At 32.4% G+C, this 25,734-nt stretch overlaps 1 protein-coding gene across 1 annotated transcript in view; it reads right to left on the bottom strand.

The window, feature by feature from the left end:
• Window positions 1-25,734, bottom strand: part of LOC122502475 — a 156,980-nt gene that overhangs the window by 19,470 nt on the left and 111,776 nt on the right. The window contains exons 3-4 of the mRNA XM_043612550.1: window positions 4,635-4,754; window positions 1,285-1,420 (exon numbers count right to left, since the gene is read on the bottom strand). Coding sequence (XP_043468485.1) covers window positions 1,285-1,420; window positions 4,635-4,754 — 256 coding nt within the window. The remainder of the gene's footprint in view (window positions 1-1,284; window positions 1,421-4,634; window positions 4,755-25,734) is intronic.

Genomic DNA, 25,734 nt, shown 5'->3' with positions numbered 1-25,734 from the left:
AATACAGTAAGGATGCAAATTCTAAAGGTGTTTACTTGGGATCGAAGTTACAATGTTGAATTTGCATACAAACAGAGATTAGGCGTATCCCCATTTGGAGTTCTTGAAAAAAAAAATATTTTACGGTCAATCGAGAAATTTCGTGACGAAAAAACATTTTCTCTCTCTCAACGACGAAGAACAGTGATAAGTTATTGCTTTTCTTCTATTTGCATTTTATCGAATTCTTCTTGAGGCAAAGAAAAAAGGTTTATTCGGAGGAAATAATTATTCTTTAAAAATAAAATTTACATTATCAAAGTTATTTTTAAAAATAGAAGGGAAAACTTGTAGTAACTACAATTTCTACTAAAATAAAGAATTGTCATATAAATACTATGTTTTATATATTGTATTCTTAATCAACGATCCCCAAAACCTCCGAGCACTTATTTTCAACCAAATTGGATCAATTTTCAATTTTTCCGTCCGCCATCTTGAATCCGCCATTTTGAATTTTCGAAATCTGACAACAGATTCGTAATCAGCGACCCCAAAAACCCCCGAGTAACTATTTTCAAGCAAATCCGATCAATTTTCAATTTTTGTCCGCCATATTGGATCCGTCATTTTGAATTTTTGAAATATATCATTGGATTCGTAATCAGTGACCCCAAAAACCCCCCGAGTACCAATTTTGAAGCGAATCCGATCAATTTTTATTTTTTCGTTCGCCATATTGGATCCGCCATTTTGATTTTTTTAAAACCTGACAGCATATTCGTAATCAGCGACCCCGAAAACCACCGAGTACTAATTTTAAATCGAATCCGATCAATTTTTATTTTTTGTCCGCCATATTGGATCCGCAATTTTGAATTTTAAAAATCTGACCACAGATTCGTAATCAGCGACCCCGAAAACCCCCGAGTAACAATTTTCAGGCGAATTTGATCAATTTTTAATTTTTTCGTCCGCCATATTGGATCCGCCATTTTGAATTTTTGAAATCTAGCATTGGATTCGTAATCAGTGACCCCAAAAACCCCCGAGTACCAAATTTGAAGCGAATCCGATCAATTTTTAATTTTTCATCCGCCATATTGGATCCGCCATTTTGAATTTTCGAAATCTGACATCAGATTCGTAATCAGCGATCTTGAAACTACGCAATATATTATGCTTTGGCCGAAAAAATAGATAAATTTTTTTAGAAAATTTCTTCGTTTGAAGTTCGACGTAAAATTTTGTCCGTTTGGACACTAATGGTTTAATAATAATAACGTTAATTAATAATTATCTCACCTGTGTAAGGTCGACAGTAGTTTCGATTTACTTTACTGTAAATCGTGGGTAAAGGTGATTCTTCGCCTGGATCAATGTAAGCTTTGGATTTGCTGTCTCTAGGATCACTGTACTGCTCGACAACCTCCACCTCCGTCTACAAAAAAATAATAACATTAAAACAACATCAAATAATTTTTAAAATTCAAGATAAAGTAAAACTCTTGAACAGTAATTTAATGCTGCCTTGAAATAGTTGATTAAACTACGTGGCAATTAAGTAGGAGAATTTCAAAATTTTATCCTATTGAATGCAGGTTATTAATTGTTCATGAAGAATTTGTATAGAAATTATTAGCTCCAGGAATTAGAGGTTTAACAATAGTTTCTCGCTTTTCATGTGTATCTACACCCAAGACCACTTACATTCCTTCGGGAATGGCATTCCCGAAGGATTATTGCCAGAGCTTTATTCTCTTACGCATTCAGAGACATTTCAGGGATGGGCAATTTCCCTCCCTAATCTTAGCTACTTGTCCTAATGGCTACGACACAGGACAACTGATAAATACCCAGATCCTACCGTACATCTTCCTTCCAAATGTCTCCCGAAAAAACAAATTAATAATTGGAGTGAATAAACAATGAAACTAAGAACAAAATCAAGAAATTCTTTTAGTATACTTTAGCATACTTAAGGCAGATTGAAATCAAACTAAAAGTTGCAAATTTCAGATAAAATGTATAGCCATAAGATTTGAAATCGAAGACGAAGACAAGTAGCCTTAAATCGAAAGAGCTTGAAATTGAAATTCTCCTGCGAAAGTTGTTCGTTTTGCCTCAGGGGTTTGCCATCAAATCCGCTCTCTCTCCATCTTTGAAGCTTATAAATTCCAAGATGTTTATTCGGAAATTACTAGAACGGTTCCTGTCAGCAGGCATGCTAATTCAAGTGTCCCTAATTCGATCACAGAACCACAAACGGGAAAATCTGAATTTCAGACATTAGCATTCAATAATGATCACTGACTCCAATAATAGCATTATTTGTCTATCTGTAATTAATTTCTGTTAGTGGTTTTCGAAACTGTGAAACAAAATCAAAATTACTATTATTTTTCTTTAATTTACTTTAATCCATACAGACTAGATGACATTAGTCGCCTCATCATTATTAGATGAAGTTGGGATAAAAAAGTATTTGTAATTTTCACTGCTGATCCATACATTAATGATTACAGACTAGATGACAGTTGCATCATCATCTTCAGCAGAATTAGAGACAAAAAATGATTTGTAATTTTCACAATCGAATTTGTACTACCTATACATACATTAATGATAACAGACTAGATGACATTAGTCGCATCATAATCTTTAGCAGAATTAGAGATAAAAATGTATTTGTAATTTCCACAATCGAATTTTAACTGTTGCTTCAGACATTAATGATTACAGACTAGATGACAGTTGCATCATCATTTTCAGCAGAATTAAAGATAAAAAAAGATTTGTAATTTTCACAATCGAATTTGTACTACCTATCCATACATTAATGATAACAGACTATATGACATTAGTCGCCTCATCATCATTAGGTGAAGTTGGGATAAAAAATGATTTGTAATTTCCACAATCGAATTTCCACTGTTGATCTCAACATTTATGATTTACACACCAGTCGCTTCTTCATCTTTGTGAGAATTAGGGAGAAAAAGAATTTGTAATTTTCACAATCGAATTTTAACTGTTGCTTACAGACTAGATGCCAGTCGCATTATCATCTTTAGAAGAATCAGAGATAAAAATGTATTTGTAATTTCTACAATCGAATTTTCACTGCTGATCCATACATTAATGATTACAGACCAGATGACAGTTGCATCATTATCTTCAGCAGAATTAGAGATAAAAAAAGATTTTTGTAATTTCCACAATCGAATTTAACTGATATTAAGATTCCTCAAACTGCTTGACGACTATGGACCGCGATTGCAATTCTTTATCGTTTGTCAAAGGTCGTAAAAAGTCTAATGATCATTTAATTAAATTAGATTCTAAAATCATAATGTGAAATTAAAACTGAGTTATTTGTACCGGAAGGAAGAGTTTTAACATCCCTGCCTATTATTCCCGACAATAAACAGACTAAAAGAAAGCAGTTTAAAGTTATTTTTCCGGTACCATCATTCCAAGAGAAGAGGTGTTCTCAAGTTCGCGCATTTAAACTCTTTGTGTTGAAATGAAAAATGTGATCTACGTCTCGCGTCCTTACGCATAAAATAAAGCACCAAAGTATTAAGTAGGACTTTGGGAAAAAAAGGAAAGAGACTCATAACGATTCACCCTCGAGAGTCAAGTGGTGGAGTCGCGAATAGAGGGAGAGAGAGAGAGAAAACTTTTGTCCTTTGTTTCCAGGTGTCACTTTTGCTTCCCTTTTATTATAAGCTTCCTCTCTTCGCGATTGTCGACCGCTGTTTTGTTTCTTAGCAAGGAGCATCCCTTCGAGAATACTTTCGACAAAAATATAATCTGCTTTTGTACTTTTTACAGTTGAATTTAATCTTTCCTTTTTCCTTTCTTTTCTAGTAATTGTAAAAATCGTCTATCGTATACAATTTCTAAATTAAATATCAATTTAATTTCAAATCAAAAAAATTCTTTTAATTTTCTTTATAGGTAGACGAACTGCATCAGGATAATGGAAGGGGTAATATTTTAGTAGAAACATTTAAGCGTAACGCTTTAAGGCAACCCAGGAACTGAGTGCTGGAGCAATTATAAGTAACGCCGGAAGTCACTAGCTCACCCTGCATGTGCCTTCAACTCACAATTCTCCGTCACAATATACCCCAGGGGTATTTTGTCACCCCTGTAATTATATTTCTCCCCTCATCCGATTCTCCCAACGTAACTGAAAAATATCAATGCGCATTTGCACCCGAAACGAAGACTTTTCGCAATTTCACCGGAAACGATGTTCTCCGAATGGTAAAGCTATGATAATAAGAGCAGTCATTGAAGAGAAATATTTCAGATTTGTTGAAAATATATTCTATTTTCGTTGACTTCTTTTATTTTCTTTTTGTTCTCTCTTCAAAGCAGCTACTGGCATTCAATCCGCTTTTTGAAATACTCACTTGGATAAGAGGGTCAGTCATGGGGTGGCTAATGGAAAAGTCGTAAAAGTAGAAAGAACACTTCTGAAGTTAAGCAGATTGCTGGTGCAAAAAAAGCTACATTATAGAAATTGAAATAAATATTAAAAATCCGTTACTCTGTAGGGAAAATTTATTTTCTACTAAATATAACAATTACTAAATTAACAATTAGTAGGTCTAACAATTAGTATTTAGGTTTAATTTTCTTACTTTATCTATCGTAGGACTTGGTAAGGCCCATTGGACTGTGGATGTTGTTGCTGCAGCACTTACTGGACGTCGCTTATTGACGAAATCAACTGGTAAACTGTAGTCTTCACACAATGAAATCTGTAACAGAAAAATATTGAATAATTATTAACCTTCTATTGAATCAATAAAAAATCTAATAACAACGTCTGATAGATGAATATTAAATGACAAGAAACTATGATATCACAAAATGTTGTGAGATGTACCGATTTTTGTCATACACAATGAAAAATAGTTTTTAAGGTTTATTTTTTTTGAAATACTACAAATTGGCATCGAGAGAGATGCAATATTCAAAATCGACTTTTTTCTCCTGACTCTATGCTCCCAACCCCTTGAAGGGTTATATACGTTTCCCAGATCCCCTTTTAAGTCAACGACTGACCAGAGCTCATCAGCGATATTTACTGTCTACTGAAAAATCGATCTATCAGTAGAAACACGAGATAGGTATTCATTTATTGATGTAGGTAAAACGAGCCGGATTTATGTATAAATCTAGACAATCACGAATCCCTAAGGGTGGCTTATATCGAGAGAGAGAGAGAGAGAGAGGAGGTGGCATTTTATTTTGTTCCCAGACTCAGTATGCAAATGGTCCACGTTTATTACCCAACAAAGAATGGCGTATGAATGCGTCAAGTGAGAAATGAAACAAAAATATATATTATAGGGAAAAAAGAAGAAGAAGAAAACTGGACACAAATGGAATAGAGAATCAAAATGGGTGAGTGAATTGGAAAAAACGGAAATAGCCTCGACATTTGATTTATGTGAATGTATCTCCCGAAAACTTCCTGAAAATCTCGGTCCGTTTCATATAATTCGAATGAATGATCACTTTTCGGGTCTATCGAAAAAGAAATTCTAAATTCCCATTTAGAATTGATAACTGTTTGATAGAAATAGTATTAAGAAATATTCATTTGTTCTTTGAAATCATTTTTTTCAAATAGTCTCCTCTGCATTTTATTTATTTTATTTATGAAAATTGTAACATTGAGAGTGCCAAGAGATAGAACGACTATTGGACTGATTGGGCTTCTCTAGGAAATACGTTACTCACATCTCTGAGTTGAAGCTTCGGAGCAGAAGGAAGCCAAATACAATCTAGGCCGCAGTCATGGAATCCTACACAACCTTCCAAACACCCCTGAGCTGTGGGTCACGTTTCACCCCGAACCCTTCATATATTTGTAACTTCGAATTCAAACAAAAAAAGAGACTTCATGAACAAAATTTATTAGAAATAATGAAAACAAAAAAAATTTTTGTTTATTTTTAATTCTTCCAGGGAATTCCATCGTGACAAAGAAAACACAGAATTGCTGGGTTTGTTCCACTGGATTCCAAACGACGGAGATTAAACGGAATATTTAGCAAATATTTCGCATAAATCAAAGCGATGCAATATGTTCGGAGTTTGGAGTGAGACTATGTAAATTCATGGTAATAGCGCTGGCCACCCTACGGAGTAGAGTTTCGAGTGTTCGAGGGGAGTGAAAGTGGAAATCCAATGGGAAAGAGAAGGACCAAAATATAGGCATTCAAAATGGAGGAAAAAAGAGAAGAAGGAATGGATAAGAGAAGCTAAACGGGAGAGAGAGAGAGAAAGAGTAAAAGCGCGTATTTCATGAACCCCCTGAAAGCAGCTCTAGAGTATTGGTGCAACCACCACAAAAACCATTCATTCTCTTTATGGGATCCAAGTATTTGGCGGTTTGAATAAATCGGGAATTTGCCCCACGGGCCTCACTGAACACCTTTCTTTTATAACCATTTACCTTTAGTTTTCCATGTCTTCTTTTTTATTTATTTTCAACACCTTTGGAAGAATCAAATTCACTTTGAACAAGCAGTGAAAAAATCAGTTTCGGTTTTCCTCTCTCATGATTTCTTTTTTATTCAACTGAGATGAAAATAAATTTATGAATACATTTATGATTAGAGGCCAGTTGACACTAGTCGCTTCTTCATCTTTAGGAGAATTAGAGGGGAAAAAGAATTTGTAATTTTCACAATCGCATTTTTATTTTACTGATCCATACATTTATGATTACAGACTAGATGACAGTTGCATCATCATCTTTAGCAGAATTAGAGATAAAAAAAGATTTTTGTAATTTCCACAATCGAATTTTCACTGCTAATCCATAAATTAATGATTACAGACTAGATGACAGTTGCATCATCATCTTTAGCAGAATTAGAGATAAAAAGGTTTTTGTAATTTCCACAATCGAATTTTCACTGATGATCCATGCATTAATGATTACACACTAGATGACAGTCGCCTCATCATCTTTAGCAGAATTAGGGATAAAATATTTTTGTAATTTTCACAATCGCATATTTCCTGCTGATCCATCATTCACTTTTCCTAAATTTTTATCATCGGATTACTTAATTTTAATCTATTGGATTAAAATTTAAAACTTCGGGATGCATGACACAAAAAAAGATTCATGAACTGTAATTTACCATCGTTATCGATACCAAAACATTTTGACTAGACAGGATTTTTCAATTTCATGAAAAAAGAAACCACCTGTGTATTTTATAGACGACGACACATCCACTTGGCTCGTTTTTCGTCCTTCATTACGTTAAATCAAGAAATACCCTCGAGAAAAAAGAAAAATATCACTCCAATTTCTTCTAATTTAGAAAGGACATAAAATATTTAAAATCTAAATTTTAGGCAAGTAGTGAATATTAATTAAACAAAAATAGAAAATAAACAAATTATCCTAAAGTACAATTTATTTTTCAAGGAAAAGCTAAAAAAATTAATGACCCTTATAATCAATAAGTAATGAATAGAAAAAACCCAATTATATTGATGAAACGTTTTCTTCCCTTCGGTCCATTTGAAAAGCAATGAGCAGGACGAATTTCTTTGTCCTGAAAAAGTCGGAGGAGAATAAAAGAGTTTGATGTAGAAAAGCATTGCATGAAGGGAGTTGAAATTCAAAGAGTGCTTTTTATAGTTCTGAAACCATAGGAAAAAATGATTTGCACTGGCAACATCTAATCTCTGTTCTTGAATTCTCATTACTTGATTTTGTAAACACTTTTCGTTATTATGAAAAAAAGTTACAATTATTAGATGGATCAGCAGAAAATATTCGATTGTGGAAATTACAAAGGTTTTTTATTTACGAATTTTGATACATTATCAAAGTAAATGAGAATTAGAATCAATTTTTAGATCGTCTAAACGGATTGTCCGTTTCGAAAATTATTGAAGAATAAAAATCCCTAAAGTCACTTTTTCGTCATAAGGACGGTTTAAATCATTTTATGATAATCCTAAAGACCTGGGGGCAATGGAGCATGTTTAGAAGGGTTGATAAAAAATACAGATCGTGTGGACTGACTTAAAGTACTGCAAGAGATGCTATATAGTCACAGAAACAGGGCGATTGTTCCGCCAGTTTCTCTATATTGGGATAAACGTCGTCCCCTTCTTATCGCCCTCTCAGTTCTTCGAGCATACCCAAACCCCTCTGCCTAAGGGGCTGCTAATTGATTTTAGAAGTTCCTGCGTCTCGTGTTCCCTTTCCCTCTTCAACTGCTTCTACTGCTGCTACTACTACTACTACTACTACTACTACTACTACTACTGTTTCAGAGGAAAAGGTACTCTCATCACGATGTAGAAGTCTTCCGTAGCAAATCTCTGAGAACCATCATCTTCAAGACAGCCCTTGTTGCCTCCTAAACATTCTCAAAATCGAAGATTTGTTTCTCAGCGAGACGTGTTTGAAACTTTCGATATTATTTGACAAGCTTCGTGACTTAAAGCGAGTTTTCTGATTGAAAGCGAACGAGAGGATACCGCAACTCTCTTATCCGGTTTCTCGAGAAAATCATAAATTAAATTATTAACAGGATAGCAGACACTAATATGAAAATTAAAGATTACAGAATGCATCTAAGAGACTAAAAGCTATAGTAACTAGACGCGGAGCCCGAGGCTGCTCATTGGAGACACGACTTTGTAGGGTTGTCTGTAATCACAGACACTGCAACAATGCACAGCCTGAGGGTAAACTCTCTTTTCATTTTTCCGCTATCCTTTTTTTGTTCCCTGACTCTTCAACCTATGATTTTATTATTCTTGCAACTTCGGAGCATGAACTATTTCAACTTCCAAAGAAGAATCAAAATTTATTTATTAATCCAGTAGGCTCTAGGATGTCTTAAAGATATTCTAAAAACGTTCTAAAGTGTCTGGGATAATTCTAAATGTTCTCAGGACATGAAAAAGAAGACCATAAGTGTACAGATCAGTTGACAATCTCCTAGAAGTGATGAAGCATCATAAGGCGATCGTCTCATGATTTCTCGGAATTTAAGAGTAAAAAAAGATTTTTGTAATTTCCACAATCGAATATTTTCTGCTGAAGCATCAATCCTTTTTCTAAACATAGACTATAAAGAATAATCTCTATGAAAAAGGAAAAAGAAGACGAAGTCTGCGGAACGTTCCTAAATCTATAAACCCTCGAATTTTGCTGCCTACCGGAAATTTATACAATCGGAATATTTTATTATATGATAATCACCACCAAAAGTGAATTACCAGAAGGGAAAAGTTAAATCACCGAATAAGTAACTCATTAAAAATCTCTTTGTTTGTCAATGAGGTGAGCTGTAAATATCACCAAAAAGTTTGCACACCCTCTTATTATTTTCCCATTAAACAAGTTTTCCATCTTGGGGGGTTGAATCGAAAAAGCGTCTCTCCTTAAAGAAGGGCATATTCCCCACCGTAAAAATGGATATTATTCATTGAAAAAAGAAGTTGCAACTCTCAGACACGCCTGATATGAAATGGCCAAATCCCTTCAAAGTTGAATCGAAAGCCTTATTATTCCTTCATAGTTGAATGATTCCCAACGATCCTTTTCTTACCCATGAGGTACCCAACGTCTTTTTTTTCCTGTATGTATAGGAAATGTAAAATTGCTTCTAGGTCTTCTTGTAGAAGGATCTCTTTAATGTCGTCCCGGAATATTGAAGACCTCATTTTGGAAACATTACAATGACCCTTGATATCAATAACGACTTGGAGAAAATTAATTAAATTCGATTTGAAAGGAAAAGGAATTTCTTACAAATTCGTAAGGAAGAAATTCTTTACAATTCCTGACAATTTGTATTGTTAACTGTAAAAAGTCTGATGATGAAGGGACGTATAACCTCGTTATTTGATACCCAATTTTCATCATTGGTGCTGGATATACCAATTGAAATAAACGTTATACTGACGAGCAGGATAAATTTTGGTAACTCAAGCCGCATTTACACGATCGCATCGTTAATACTGGACCCCTATGAGCTAAACTTTTCGCGAAAACGAGACCACAACACGAACTGCCTAACACTAGGTCTGTGGCGAACCACAGTAACTCCTATGGCTAACTCTCATCCCTCATGCTCGTCATCCGACACCCTTCGATATGCATTGCCAACATATTCGAATCCTTCACTCCATAAACCACTGCTTTTGACACTATCGTCTCTGGTATTACATTTTCATGGCATTTGAAATTAATTTCATTAGAATTCCATTCCTTTTGCATATCTAACCAAGGGTTGAAATTAAAATTCCTCGGTCCGGAAAAATACAATTTTTTCTATACTTGCAAGGAAAGAAAAAAATATTTGTAAAAGCCGTCTAGATTCAAGGAGCTTTAGGCGAAAAACGTCTACGAGAAGGTTGAGTTAAAAAAAAGTGTAAATTAAAAATGTCATTGTTCGACTGAGCGGAAATGCGTTCGTTAGAAAAAACCAGAAGAAAGTTTTTAATCGTTCCTCCCCGTAGTAGACTCTGTTTTGAAAAGATAAGAAAGTTGGCGTAGTATTTACATTTGTGTGAGTGCTTTTTATCATTTAAAAACGTCTATCATCTAAAGGAGGACGTATAAATTCTTTTGCTAACTTTCTTTTATTCCTTGAGAAAAATTATATACCTTGGGTGGAAATTCAATTTTTCAGATGTTCTCATTCTCATCAAGTGTGTCAAGGATAATCCCTCAACGGAAGAGAATTTTAAAGAGGGAATTCATTTTCCTTCCTATATCGTGTTAGTTGGAATTGAATAACAAATTTTTTTCCTTTCGTCATTACGGAATTAGGGGCGGTCTTATTTATTTATTGAATTTTCCTTTTCTTGGTTACTACATATTTTTATCTGTAAAAATTTCCACTCACACTCTCACTTTCCACTCTCAGTTGCCACTCTTAGTTTCCGCTTTACACTCTCAGTTCCCACTCTTAGTTTCCACTTTACACTCTCAGTTCCCACTCTCACTATCCACTTCCCTCTCTCACTTCCCACTTTACAGTCTCATACTCCCACTTTCCATTTCCCACTCCCAATCACCACTCTCACTTTCCACTTTCACTTTCCTGTCTCACTTCCAAATTTCCTATTTCACACACCACAAGGTGGAAAGTGGAAATAATAGTAGGAAGTGAAAGTGGAAAATGGAAGTGAAAAGTGATAATGGTAAATGGGAAATGGAAAGTTGAAGTATGAGACTGTAAAGTGGGAAATTTGAGTAGAAATTGAAAGTGTGAAGCGGAAAGTGAGAGTGGAAAGTGAGAAATGAGAGTGAAAATTGAGAGAGGGAAAGTGAGAGTGGAAATTGAGAGAGGGAAGTGAAAGTGGAAATTGGGAGTGGAAAGTGAGAGTGTGAAGAGGGAAATGAGAGTGGAAATTGAAAGAGGGAAGTAAAAGTGTGAGTGGAAATTGAGAGACGGAAATAGAAAAGTGGAAGTGGAAATTGGGAATGGAGAGTGAAAGTGTGAAGAGGGAAATGAGAGTGGAAATTAAGAGAGGGAACTGGAAAAGTGGAAGTGAGAGTGGAAAGTTGAAGTGGGAAGTGAGAGAGTAAATTTAAGAGTGGAAAGAGGGAAGTAAGAGTGTAACGTGAAAGTGGAAATTGAGAGGGGGAAGTGGGAGTGGAAAGTGGGAAATGAGAGTGAAAATTGAGAGCTGGAAGTGGAAAGTGAGAGTGTGAAGAGGGAAATGAGAGTGGAAATTGAGAGAGGGAACTGGAAAAGTGGAAGTGAGAGTGGAAAGTAGAAGTGGGAAGTGAGAGAGTAAATTTAAGAGTGGAAAGTGGGAAGTAAGAGTGTAAAGTGAAAGTGGAAATTAAGAGGGGAAGTGGAAAGTGAGAGTGTGAAGAGGGAAGTGGGAGTGGAAAGTGGGAAATTAGAGTGAAAATTGAGAGCTGGAAGTGGAAAGTGAAAGTGTAAAGAGGGAAATGAGAGTGGAAATTGAGAGAGGGAACTGGAAAAGTGGAAGTGAGAGTGGAAACTTGAAGTGGGAAGTGAGAGAGTAAATTAAGAGTGGAAAGTGTGAAGTGAAAGTGGAAATTGAGAGAGGGAAGTGGAAACTGAGAGTGTGACGAGGGAAGTGAGAGTGGAAAGTGGGAAATTGAGAGAGGGAAGGGGAAAGTGGGAGTGGGAAGTGAGAGTGGAAAGTGGAAAATGAGAGTGTAACTTGAAAGTGGAAAGTGGAGAGTGGAAAAGTTACAGAATCGATCACATTTTGTATTTAACCTAATTTCTAGGCATCTTTGGCGTCAATATATATTTGTGACAGTTAATTTTTTCCTGAAACTTTAAAAATAATTTTCGACTTTCGTTAATATGCTTATCGACAGAACAATTTTCCACATCAGATATCCAATTTCAATGGTGACAAGTGGAGTAATTAAACTGTTTGCGAATTACTTCCGTCTCTTGAAATTGGATTTTATCCATCATCAATGTTGTTCCGATATGTAGAATATCATCCAAGTTTTAGTGTCAGAGAAATTTCGTCCCATCTCGGACTCCTCTTAATTAATTCACTTTGCGTCACTCTCGTTCTCTGATAGTGGTTACAACGATGCCTAAGAGCCCCGAGGTTGCAATTGAATTAAATGCTTCCAGGGTAACTATCGAATCAGACTTCCGTTTCTCTACTTGTAAAGTAAGAATACTAAACTGGACTGGACGTAATAACGGAATTATTCGATTTTGTAGAAACGGGAAATTATAATTTCTAATTTTTAATAACCTTTCTCTATTCGGTAAGTAATTTTCTATTTCCTTTCTGTTTGAACCCCCTTGATGGTGCTGATTTGAAAAACGATCCTGTGTACCTGAAGGGTTTAAGATATACAATTTCATGCGGAGAAATCTTGTGCAAATGGGTGATATCAATTACACTCCACTAGATTTAAGGGATTAGGGGCAGTGGCTTGAAAAAATAAACACCGAAAGGTAAAAATTTCTCTGAAACCTTTTTTCCTTATAGTTTGAAACAGAATTGCAGTTCTACCAAGAAGAAAATATTTTATAGCCATTGCTAATTGGAAGTTGTACTTAGATTGCGGTCACCATGTTACTGATCCTCTCCAACTCGACATACGAGAAAATATATATCTTTCCAAAAGTGGTTTCAGTTCTCGCCAACACGTGTGCAAGTTTCCTTGAAACGTTAAGGGGGGTAGAGGAAAGTTTTACTGCTGCACCATCACCTTTTTCTATCAGTATCACATGTGTATTGGATGTATCACTCTCCCCTCACCTTCATCTCTCTCTCTCTCTCTTTCTCTCTCTCAGTGGTAATCAAAACCAGAGAACGATTAATTTTCTCAAACAAGATCCAAGTCTGGAATGATGCAGACGCCCTCCACTCTTTTTCCTTTTCTTCTTCTTCTTTTTTTTATCGTTCAAAGTGAAAATGAATTAGAGATAGAATTTGGAAAACATTTCCGGTTGATTGCAATAATCCTTCAAAGAGTACATCGACTTTTTTTTACGGTTTTTCAAATTAAAGGCGGGACTACTAAAACACTGTGATCGGAAATTTCTTCTCTTTTGGGTTCTTTTTTTTAATTAAACCTAAAGTTAAAGCGCCCCGTTGAGTTTCGGTTCACCGGACCCTCCAAACACTCGTCGTGGTCCGTTTAATCTCGACGTAATAACGACAACAAATAAATTAAACTCAGCTGCAAGCATCCATTCCCTTCCTCCTTTAAAAACAATTCACAATGGGGCGGGTTCTACCTCAAGAAAATTACCAGCGTGGAAATGGGAAGTATGGCGAACCACGAGCAGAGAAAAACTATTTTTTTATTTTTTCAAACCATGGGCAACGTATGGCTAACAATGGGCAGAAAATAAACATTTCCTTCTAAATGGGCAAAGTATCTTTGCCCATAATTAAAAATTAAAAATTGATAGGTTTCATTTTAAAATAATGTCAAATTCTTTACTTTGAATTATTTCTTATGATGAAAAAATCCTTTTTCCGAATTTATCCGGATTTTTATCATTTCCACTCATCAGGTTCCAATAAAGTTCATCGAAACGATAAATTTCCAATTTGAATGGAATTTAAAATTTAAAATCAGATGAATGACTTTTGGTGAATTAACGGTAAAGTACAGGCAGGAAATTCACTTAACCGCGAATGTGTTTTAGTTTACTCATTAACTAACATCCATACTGTCATCCATTGAATCTGTTTATTCATGCAGGAACGTGTGAATTACGTTAATTGACAAACTGTTTACCTTAAAAGTCGTCATCACATTTCCAAAAATCGGCAAAATTACACACGAAAACAAAAAGGAAAATAAATATCGTAAAATATTCAATAATTTCTCTTCGCTTATTCATTTTTTGTAAATACGATAAAACACATGTTGTTATTAATATTCATAAGAATTTTTATCTCCTTACGTATTCATTATTGATGATTTTGAAGAAGAATGAAAGAAGAAGAAGAAAAAAAAATGGACACAATTATTTAGAAAAAACTATTTCTAATTCAGGGTAAAATGACATCATTTGGGGTATTAAATAACCTTTCTTACCTTCGAATAATTGACGGACAAAAAAACATATTCATTCTTAGGAAGAAACTAAGAAACCCTAAAAAGAATATATTGAATTATTTGATTGACGTAATGACGTATTGGGGGATTTGGAATGTTTCAAGACCCTTCAATGGCGTCGTCAATTGATTACGGATTCTATATATTGTGTGCAATGAAAGCAAATCCTACCTTAACGAAACTCAAGTTCTCGATGATTTGGTCTCAAGAGAGAAGCTTGTCGCATTCGATCTTGAAAGCACTCATGAGGAAATTCGCCAACTTGATTAAGGTAGACGAAATTCCAAAGTTATGTCAAGGTTATTCAATAATAAGAAAATAGTTCCTGCTACGAATTATTATTTTAATATTCCATTTGCGAACAAAAAAATACGAAAAATAGAAAAAGAACTTCGCATTAAATTTTTAGTGTCTAGAATTTGAAGATTTGACCCTAATATATAGAAGTGATTAATTTGGTAAATAAAAGTAATTAATATTACTTTCAATGTATAGAATTAATTATCTTGAAATGATTTAGTAACGAAATGTCACTAACTCGCATCAGAAGAATTTTTTTGCGGATAAATAATGTAAAAATAAACGAGACTGAAGATTACAAGGTTGATAAAGGCGCCTCTTGTCGATGAGAATTACTGATGACATGACTCACTCTTGTGGCTTGCAAACACATTTACATAGTTCTACGTGAGCATCTTATAAACAAAAGATTACCTATCAACAACACATATGTAATTAAAAAAGAAAAGAACGAACGAAAAATACAACATTGTACACTGTCTCGATAAAATTATGTTTATCGATAATAAAAAATATTCTACTTGAAAAGTACAAGTAGAATTTCTCGAGATTTTTATCTTTTTATAATTTTACCAATTTTCTCCACTTTCTTTTTCGAAAAATTAAAATCATATTTGCACAATTTTTTGGACATTCTGTATATATATCAGGACAACTTGTTTCGGTTATTATTTAAAATTTCACAAGATTGAAATTCAAGAATTAAATGAAAAGAACTTTTTTAAGTTTTCATATTCGAGGGGGAATAAGTTTTCCAAACTATATTTGCGAGATAATAATAATCATGGTCTTCAAGTATCTGTAACTCCCGCTCTCCCTTGTTGAAGAAGACAATTTGGGAAACGGTATATAGATGGGAAAGTTACTTGTTCATTCCTCATAAAATATTTCGGTCTTCCGCCAACTGGGCTACTTTACTGAAACATCAGCACCTGTGCTCTATATAATACCGATTATATCATCCTAACTGTGAAACAACAGCGAGTCTCAAAATTGATCGATTTCTAACGCCACACAGACTTTGAGAAATGTTTACATATATGTATCCAAGAAGAGAAATCTCACAGGAAGGGAAAAACGTGACTCGAATCCTCTCATGAGTGGATCGATTTTCCAACTTGGAAGAGCTGATTCAGGGAATAATTACAAAGCTCGCACACCGTGTCAACATTATTTAGGAATATTGACATTAACTGACAATTGGAAGTTTTATGTGGAGGAGAAATTGTTTTTCTGTAATTTCACTTCACTTTACTTTCACTTCAATCTCACTTTCACTTTCACTTAACTCTCACTGCACTTCACTTTACTTTCACTTCACTCTCACTTTCCCTTAACTCTCATTGCACTTCACTTTACTTTTACTTAACTCTCATATCACTTCACTCTCACTTCCAATTCACTTCACTCTCACTTTACTCTTACTTTACTTTCACTTCACTATCAGCAAACTTTCACCCTTACGTTATTTTACTCTCACTTTCACTTAACTCCCATTTCACTTCACTTTACTCTCAAGTCTCTTACACTCTAGTTTACTTCATTCCACCTTCCATTTCTCTATCATCAAACTTTCACTCTTCCTTCCTATTCACTTTCACTTCACTCTCACTTAACGTCCACTTCACTTCATTTTACTCTCAATTCACTTTCACTTCATTTAACTACACTCTCATTTCACTTCACTTTACTCTCACTTTCACTTCAGTCTCATTTCACTTGACTCTTATTTTCCTCAAACTTTCACTTCACTTTACTCTCACTTTCACTTCACCAGCAGTTCACTTTCACTTTTTCTTGACTATACTATCGCTTTACTCTTACTTTCACTCTTTGTCAGTAAACTTTCACTTTAACTTTAGTTTTTTTACTCTTACTTGCACTTAACACTCATTTCACTTCACTCTCACTTTACTCTAACATTTACTTTACTCTCACTTCATATTCATGTTTCTCTTACTTTCACTTTACCATCACTTTTGTCGTTTTTAACTAACACTTCACTCTTACTTTCACTTTCACTTCACACTCACTTTTACTTCACTTTAACTTTCACTTTAATGTCAAAATTCTTACTTGACGCACATTCATGTCAAGTGAGAGTAAAAATGAAGTCAAAGATTTGCAGTGAGAGTGGAGTAAAATTGAAGTAAAAGTGAAGTGATTGTAAAGTGAAAGTGAAGTGAAAGTTAGAGTGAAGTAAAATTGAGAATGAGGTGAGAGTAAGAATGGGAGTAAAATAAGATGAAATTGAGAATGAAGTGAAAGTAAGAGTGAAGTGAATGTAAAGTGAAAGTGAGAGTGAATTGAAGGTGAAGTGAAAAATATGAGAGAGGGAACGAATTGAAACTGAAGTGAAAATGAAGTGAAGTGAAAGTTAGAGTAAACTAAATTTAAGAAATGTGAAGTAAAATTGATAGAAAAATGAGAGTAAGAGTGAAGTGAATCGAAAGTGAAATTGAGAGAAAATTTAATATGAAGTGAAAACGATGTGAAAGTGAAGGAATTCAATCTGAATTGAAGCGAATGTGAAGTGAAGGAAAGTGAAGTAAAATTGACAGAGAATTGAAAGTAAGAGTGAATTGAATGTGAATTGAAATCGATGTCAGAGTGAATAAATTGAAAGTGAAGTGAAAATGTAGTGAAGCTATGTGAAGTGAAAGTGAAGTGATAGTGAAGTAAAAATTAGAGTAAAATGATGAAAAATGAATTAAAAATTAGAGTAAGGTGAAGAAAAATGAAGTAAAAATTAGAGTGAATTGAAGAAAAGTGAAGTGAAAATGTAGTGAAGCTATGTGAAGTGAAAGTGAAGTGATATTTGAGTAAAAATTAGAGTAAAGTGATAAAAAATAAAATAAAAATAAAAATTAGAGTAAGGTGAAGAAAAATGAAGTGAAAATTGGAGTAAAGTAAAGAAAAGTGAAGTGAAAATTAGAGTAAAGTGAAGAAAAGTGAAGTGAACTGATAGTGAATTAAAAATTTGAATTAGGAAAGGTAAAGTGAAAGTTAGAGCAAAGTGAAGTGAAGGGACAGTGAAGTGAAAATTAGAATAAAGTGAAGAAAAATGAAGTAAAATCGAGAGCTGAGTGAAGTGATAAGGAAGTAAAAATAAAAGTGAAGAAAGATGAACTGAAAGATAAAGCGAAGTGAAGTGAAAATTAAAGTAAAGTGAAGAAAAGTGAAGTAAAGTAAAGTTACAGAATAGAACCCCGGAAATATTCGTTGTTATAACTATAGAGAATGAAAAAGACGATCATACGTGGCACATACAGAAAGCCTACTCTCTAAAAAATGAAATTCTGATTGGAAATAAAATTCCTTCAATGAAACACTGTTATTCATTTGAAGAATAACGATACAAACCATTTTTTCTTTAAAGACCTCACGTAAAGGCACAATGAACAATAAACGCATTTATTTCCACGTGGGGCAAATAGAAACGATCTAGATATAAATACGATTGCGTTCACGACACACTGTACATTGGCTGAGGCAATCAATTGAACGTAATTACAAACAGGCTGGCGCTGTAAATTGTAGTTTGCTCGGTTATCATCCTACACTCGCTCATTTATTTATCTGCTTATCTAAATGCTGCAAACGCCACAAATTTATCATTCCCTGATGATTTAGCAAATATTTTAAACATCCACATTTACAAAAAAGAATTGTAATTGTCCGTTCTAAACTAATTGTAATTAAAAACGAAATTAAAATCACTATACTGAGACTAATAAAAATGTTTCAATTTTAAAAAATTGATAGTACACTTTGTACAAGTATATACAAAAGATGAGTTTTTTTGTAATAAATTCACCCCAGTGTCATTTAAACTGTTTCGCATTTGAGACACTAACCATAAACGATGTAACTTTCCTTGGTTCTTGTAATTTCCAACGTGTGGAGGACTTCTAATAAATTTCCCCCTCCCCCGCCCCCGTGTGTAATAAATAGTGGGACAACACCTAATGGGAAGGTCGTTTCAACGCTCCCGAGTTCGATGATATTGTTTATGGGATGTACGCACAGAAAGGCATCACGGAATATAATGGAAATTCCGCTATTCTGTCTTCTATTTATGGTCTCACATTACAATCATCTTTGTACATTAAATTCAAAATCATGTTTCCAAATTAATCAATTATTCCAACTAAAAAAGAAAAATTCTAATTTCTAACTCAAAAAAATTCTAACACTAATTTTCATTGTATTAGTGAATCCAGAATATAAAAAGGAAGAAATGTTCCAAAAGAAAAGGAAATAAAAAAGTAAATGTAATTTTTGTTGTCAAGGAATGGATAAAACATATTCTTTCTTGGAAATAGAATGAATCAGCAGCATCATGAGTGTAAATGCGGCTCAACGCCAAATTGTTTGGCATTTAAACATGCGTATATATTCTCTCTTCGACTTGAAGAATAATTGCCATCATTAGCGAAAAGCGCAAAATTGATGCAGTAAAGTGCATATTCGAGTTTGAAATAAAATTAGTACAAATGACAGTAAATTGAGAAAGTTATAGTCGTGTTGGTTCTATTCTAATTTTCTAACACGAATTTATTTTTAGCAAACTTGAAATTAATGGGCAATCAATATAGGCTTAACGTTATCTATATATATAACATAGACTAAACGTACAGTCATTTAAAATTCGGATGCAAATTATCTCAACACAAAAAAGTAAAATTGATGCTCATGTGGTTTTCGACTGATAAAAGAGGTATTGATGCCGAATGCAAGGTACTCATCTTTCCCTTTTTTTCCCTCTTCAGGATAGGGATTATATCCCTCAAGGGGCTACATTTACATATACACTCCTCTTCCACAGGGCTTGGGTGAGCCCAGTTCCTTCCCTGGGGGAAAAAAGATCCAATAAAAGCATCTAAAAGCATCAAGTTTCGTAAATTAGTGTACAAGACTCGAGACCAGAAAAAATGTCGAATTAATGTCGTAACATTGTTGAATGTAAATAAAAATAGTAGAAATTTCTTCTCTTCTTTTTCTTAGAGCGCATCCTGGGTGCTTGACACCCATACTCAACCATTGCACTCTAATATCAAAATAATTTTTTTTTTCAAAAATAGATATACTAAGCTACTTAGGATAATTTTTTGAAAAATAATTTCCAGGTCCAGCTTAAGGAAGAAGCTTTAAAGTTCCTGGGTGTCAAGCACCCAAGGGCACCCAAGAGCACCCAAGGATTAAAAAAGGCGGTTTTATGTGCGCTTTAAGAATTAAAATTATTTTGCTGTAAATATTGAACAAAGTATTGTCTATTTCAGATTAGAGATCTTTATGTACAATTTGTGGTTTTCTGTGGAAGGAAAAATAACACACACACACACACACAAAGGAAAGGGTAGCAAAACTTGGAGAACTGCGAATTGTTAAAGAATAGAAGAAGAAATAAATTTATATGAAAAACGAGTCGACAGAGAAGAAAAATTACTCTCGTGGGGTGGTAAGCACGCGAAAACCAGTCCCTTCTGAAATGTATCCCAAATAAATATCCACAATTTTTCACACGAGATTTACACGGTTACAAAACAGATCCGATGAAAGCAAGGAAAGAAGGTAAGTATTTTTTCAATCAATTCTATTAGCATTCATTTTCAAAGCAAGCCTTGGAGAAAAAATAGTTCACAACAAACGTGTTTTTAAATCCTTAGATATCAAAAGATATGAATTCCCAACTTTCCAAAAATTCAAGTGACCACTTAGCATTCAAAAGAATTAATGACAAGTGATCACTTTGAAAGAAAATGGACAATTGTTAAATGACCACAAAAAACGGAATTTTTCCAGGTTTTTAAAACTACATTTATATTTTACAAAATTTTTAATTCAAACCTTTTTGAAATTGAACAACTTATAAAAAAAAATTGTTATAAAACATAAATTACGAAAATAATTGAATTATTGCGAAGAAATTTATAAAAAATTTGTAAATAATTGAATTCCTGGCAAATTTTTATTATCTTATAAAAATAATTAAATGTTTGTGTAGAATTTTATCAAATTTTTTTTAAATAATTGAATTTCGTAAAAGAAAATTTAATATTTCTAAAGATAATTGAAATTTTGACTAGAATTTATTAAAAATTTTAAATTTTATCTAAAACTTAAACTAAAATTAATTTTTAAATTAATTTTTATTAGAAATATCAACGAGAATTTAATTATTTAAATACAAAAATAAATAATTTATTGAATAATTAAATGTTTCTTAAAATTCAATTCTCATAAAGAATTTTATCAACAAATTTTTAAATAATTAAATTCTTTGGACGAATTTTAATAAAAATTTTTAAAATAATTACATTTTTCGAGAAATTTGATTTAAAATTGTATTAAAAATAATTAAAATTCTGCGATGAGTTTTATTATTTTTAAAAATAATTAAGTTTCTAAAGAGAATTTTAGTATTTACGAAAATAATTGAATTTCTGTGAAAATTTTATTATTTATGAAAATAATTTAATTAATGCGAAGAAAATTCTGTAAATAATTGAATTGGTGTGAAATTTTAACTATATTTTATGAAAATAATTAAATGTTTGCGTAGAATTTTATCAAATTTTTTTTTAAATAATTCATTTCCTTTGGAAAATTTTATTAAAATAGTAGATATTGAAAATCATTGTATGGAGAAGAATTTAAAAAAAAAGAATTGAATTTGTTAAAAAGAATTTTATTAAAAATTTTAGAAAATAATTGAATTTTGAAGAAAAATTTTAATATTTATAAAAATAATTGAATATTTTGACAATAAATTTTTTAAACTTTTGATCATAATTGAATTTCTGCGAAGAATTTTATTACTTTTGAAAATAATTGAATTCTTGAGACGAATTTTTTTAATAATATTTTTTTTAAATACCTAATTATTTTTAATACAAAAATAAATAATTTTTTGAATAATTGAATTTTTCTCAAAATTGAATTCTCATAAAGAATTTTATGAACAAATTGTGAAATAATTGAATTTTTTTGACAAATTTCAATAAAATTTTAAGAATAATTACATTTTTCGAGGAATTTGATAAAAATTGTATGAAAAATAATTGAAATTCTGCGATGAGTTTCATTATTTATGAAAATAATAATTGAATCCCTGTAAAAAATTGTATTACATATTTATAAAAATAATTGAATTTCTGTTAAAATTAATTTAATATTTTTCAAAATAATGGAATTATTGCAAATAAATTTATAAAAAATTTGTAAATAATTGAATTGCTGTGAAATATTTGTTATTTATAAAAATAATAATAGGTTTGCTTAGAATTTTATTGAAAAAATTTTTTAATAATTCATATCTTGTGGAAAATTTTATTAAAATAGTAGATATTGAAAATCATTGAATAGAGAAGAATATTTTTTTAAAAAAAATTGAATTTTTTAAAAAGAATTTCATTAAAATTTTTGAAAATAATTGAAAATTTTGGAGAAAAATTTTAATATTTATAAAGATAATTGAAATTTTGACGATAATTTTTTTTAACTTTTGACTATAATTGAATTTCTGCAAAGAATTTTATTACTTTTGAAAATAATTGAATTCTTGTGATGAATTTTTTAATAATATTTCTTTTTAAATACCTAATTGAATTTTTTTCTGAAATTTTATTGAAATAGTAGATATTGGAAATAATTGAATTTTTGATAAATTATAGAAGTTAATGAAATTTCTACTTCTTATTTAAATTTCTATTTCTTTATTAAAATTATTTTGATATAAAATTGAAGTGTTAAAAAATTTCATTAATATTTTTGAAAATAATTTAATTCTTCCAAGAAATTAAAAAAAAAATAAATTGACAATAATAATTAAAGGACAAGCGACCACTTCGTTTTTTAAATGACAAGTGACCACTTTGTATTCAATAAAGAAAAATTGACAACTATTCAATAGGACAAGTGATCACTTCGTCAGAAAATGGACAAAAGACAAGTGACCACTTTGTATCAAAGAGGACAAATGACAAGTGATCACTTTGAATTAAAAAAGAAGAATTGACAACTTTCTAAAAAAAGCAACTGACTATTTTAACATGAAAAATACTTCATTCAAAGCAGGCCTTAAAGAAAAAACAGTTAGCAACAATTTTGCCAAACATATTTTTTTTTGACATCCTTAGAAAAACTGTGACCATAAAACCTAATTTATACTACAATGTCAAGTTTTATACTGCAAAGTCAACTCTCATTTGTCAAATGCTTAAATGTTAAATATATAAAGTACGAGACTGAAATTATTATCATTAGTGAAGAACACGAAAACTTTCGATTTGGCACTCACTTTTAGTTCATGTACAGTGTTTTTTTTCTTCTGATAAAATTTTCGTTTTAATTTTGTATTTAATTGAATGCAAATGATCCACATTTTTTTATGAGCCACTATATATTAAGTCGAGATATGTGATGGGTTTTAATTTAAAACTACTTGCTGAAATCAGAGGTGAGATCCCAGACTGAAATGTCAACTATGGACTTTATCAGTTGTGTCACGCAACCTAACACGTCTTGTGCGATGTATATAATGAGGATCATGTAAATTCGTGAATGATAAAAAAGCCAAAGGTAGGGAATTGGAGCAAGGTTAGAGGAGAGGGGACAAGAAAAAGTACTTTGTATCTCAGCTCCTAAATTCGAGGAAATTTTTGATGGAGTGGGGAAATAGAGCAGTGGCAAAAATCAATTTTTTCATTTTTAGGGTAGGTATTTTTTAGTATTTTTAAACTATGGGCAAAGTCTGGCGAACCATAAGGAAAACTATTTTTTTCATTCGCCATATTTTGCCCATTGTTTAAAAATATTAAAAAATAGTTTTTTTCTTCCTATGGTTACCATTACTTTTCCTTTTTCAGAATTCAATTTCAGTGACGACAGTAGAAAAACCAAGAGTCTAGAAAAAATAATTCCTAAATTCATTCTCTTCCAAAAAAAAACCTCAGAACCATAAAAGATGTCCTAAGATTCCTTCTAAATTGTCTTAAAGCCACAGGGTTGACTTCCTTGGATACAAATTACAAGCAATTTATACACCAACTTTCCTAAGGCTATTTCTATTATGTGAACGGGGATGTCTAACCATTTGTCCCCGAAATCCTTCTACGAAAATAAAATTTTACTTTCTTTGTGAAATTGAGTGAAAAGCAGAAGAAATAAATTAACATTTGCAGATTAAATTACTAATTGTGATAAATGTGTTCTTTTTTAGTTAATACATTTGTTATATTTACAAAACAGATTGTATCAGTTTTTTTGATGAAAGAAAAAAGTATAGAGTTTATACTTTAATGCTCTTCCACCTACTCATGAAACTTGGAAAGGCGTCCAATCGTCTGAAAGTCATTAGAGTCCTTGTTCATGCAAATGCCACTAGCACGAAAACCTAATATGCGTGATCATAAAAGGGTGCGTTAATTAGTACAGTGCCATCCACCATCATAAAAACCTAGACGTCAAAAACGAGATCCAATAAAAATTAAAATAATTTTCCTAAAGGGCACTTTGGAAAAAAGTATCTTTTTTAATAATTTTCGAAAAAAACTATCGATCTGGCTTTTAAATCACTCTTCTTAATTAATCTTTAAAATTTCTACTACAATAATAATTAGTCTCATTGTATTAAAAAGTTGTACATAAATATATTAAAAGCCAGAGAAAAAAAGAATAAAATTGAAAAACAAAAGGGAAAAAAGGGATAAAATACTGAAACTCGAGAAGTTGAAGGGAACATGGGACATAATTGGCAGTGGAATTAACGAAGGGCTCTAGATTATTCCTTTTGCGTGTGGTGTGGACCACCGAATGGGGAACGACCATCTAGTTGGGAAATTTTCGAAAGAACAAGCACATACTCGCTAAATGGTTTACTGAATTACACTCTCCAGATCGAGATTGGATTTAACTTTCACGTTGGAGATACTGTTTCGCTTCCGATTAGAAATAAAGGTAGAAAATGAAAAAAAGAAGAGGGCATCTCACAGTGCGACTAATTTAGCAAACTGCCATTTTAGCTCCTAGTTCTTTTCTCATCCTTAGAACTTGATTTCTCCCCTCCTTCCAAAAAGAAGAAAAAAAAAATCTTTCGGATTATCCCAGAGTCCAATGAGATTCTCAGGACTTTTGGTGTTTTCTCCTTTGGTGAGATCTGATCCTTCAGAGAAAAGCATCTCATGAGGATTATTGTTCTTTAGAGATGGAAACTTGAAACAACTGCTGAGCTTAATTTCATTTAAGTAGACTGAATGGAATCTAATTTCCTTTGTACTGATATAGCGTGAAAAAAACAATACTTGGTGGTTGTAAAATTAACTCTTTTCGATATTTAAAAAATCAAAGTGAAAATTTATTACAAGTGTAACTGACAAGTGACTACTTTGAACAAGTTATCACTTTGTATTAAAAAGGACAATGGACTACTTAAAAAAAAATTATAAATTTTAAAACAATAGTGGAGAATTGTACGCATTTGACAATTAATAGAAAGGAATATTTTTAAAATATCAAATTACCAATTAAATTCCAAAATCAAGGTTCTAATTAATAAAGCAGACACGAATGGAAAATTAACTAATTCAGTGATTGGTACGTGTATATCAACGTAAAACAGTGATCAAGCCCTGTCACTGCTGTCTGTTTGGCTAAACGATGAAATCGCAGACAACCCACCAAATTTTGTGCGATACATCACGAAAAAGGGGTGCAACCATTCAGAGCAACTAGTAAAATCACTAATGAATCTCTATCCCTTCATAAAAAAAAGGTTTTCCCTCCACGTTTTCAATAGACCACATTCAGTACTTTTTAAAAAAATAAATAAATTCACAAACATCCGAACA

This window comes from Leptopilina heterotoma, unplaced genomic scaffold (genome assembly GCF_015476425.1).
Source record: "Leptopilina heterotoma isolate Lh14 unplaced genomic scaffold, ASM1547642v1 Lhet_23, whole genome shotgun sequence".
NCBI lineage: Eukaryota > Metazoa > Arthropoda > Insecta > Hymenoptera > Figitidae > Leptopilina > Leptopilina heterotoma.
This window is presented reverse-complemented; position numbering and strand designations above follow the sequence as displayed.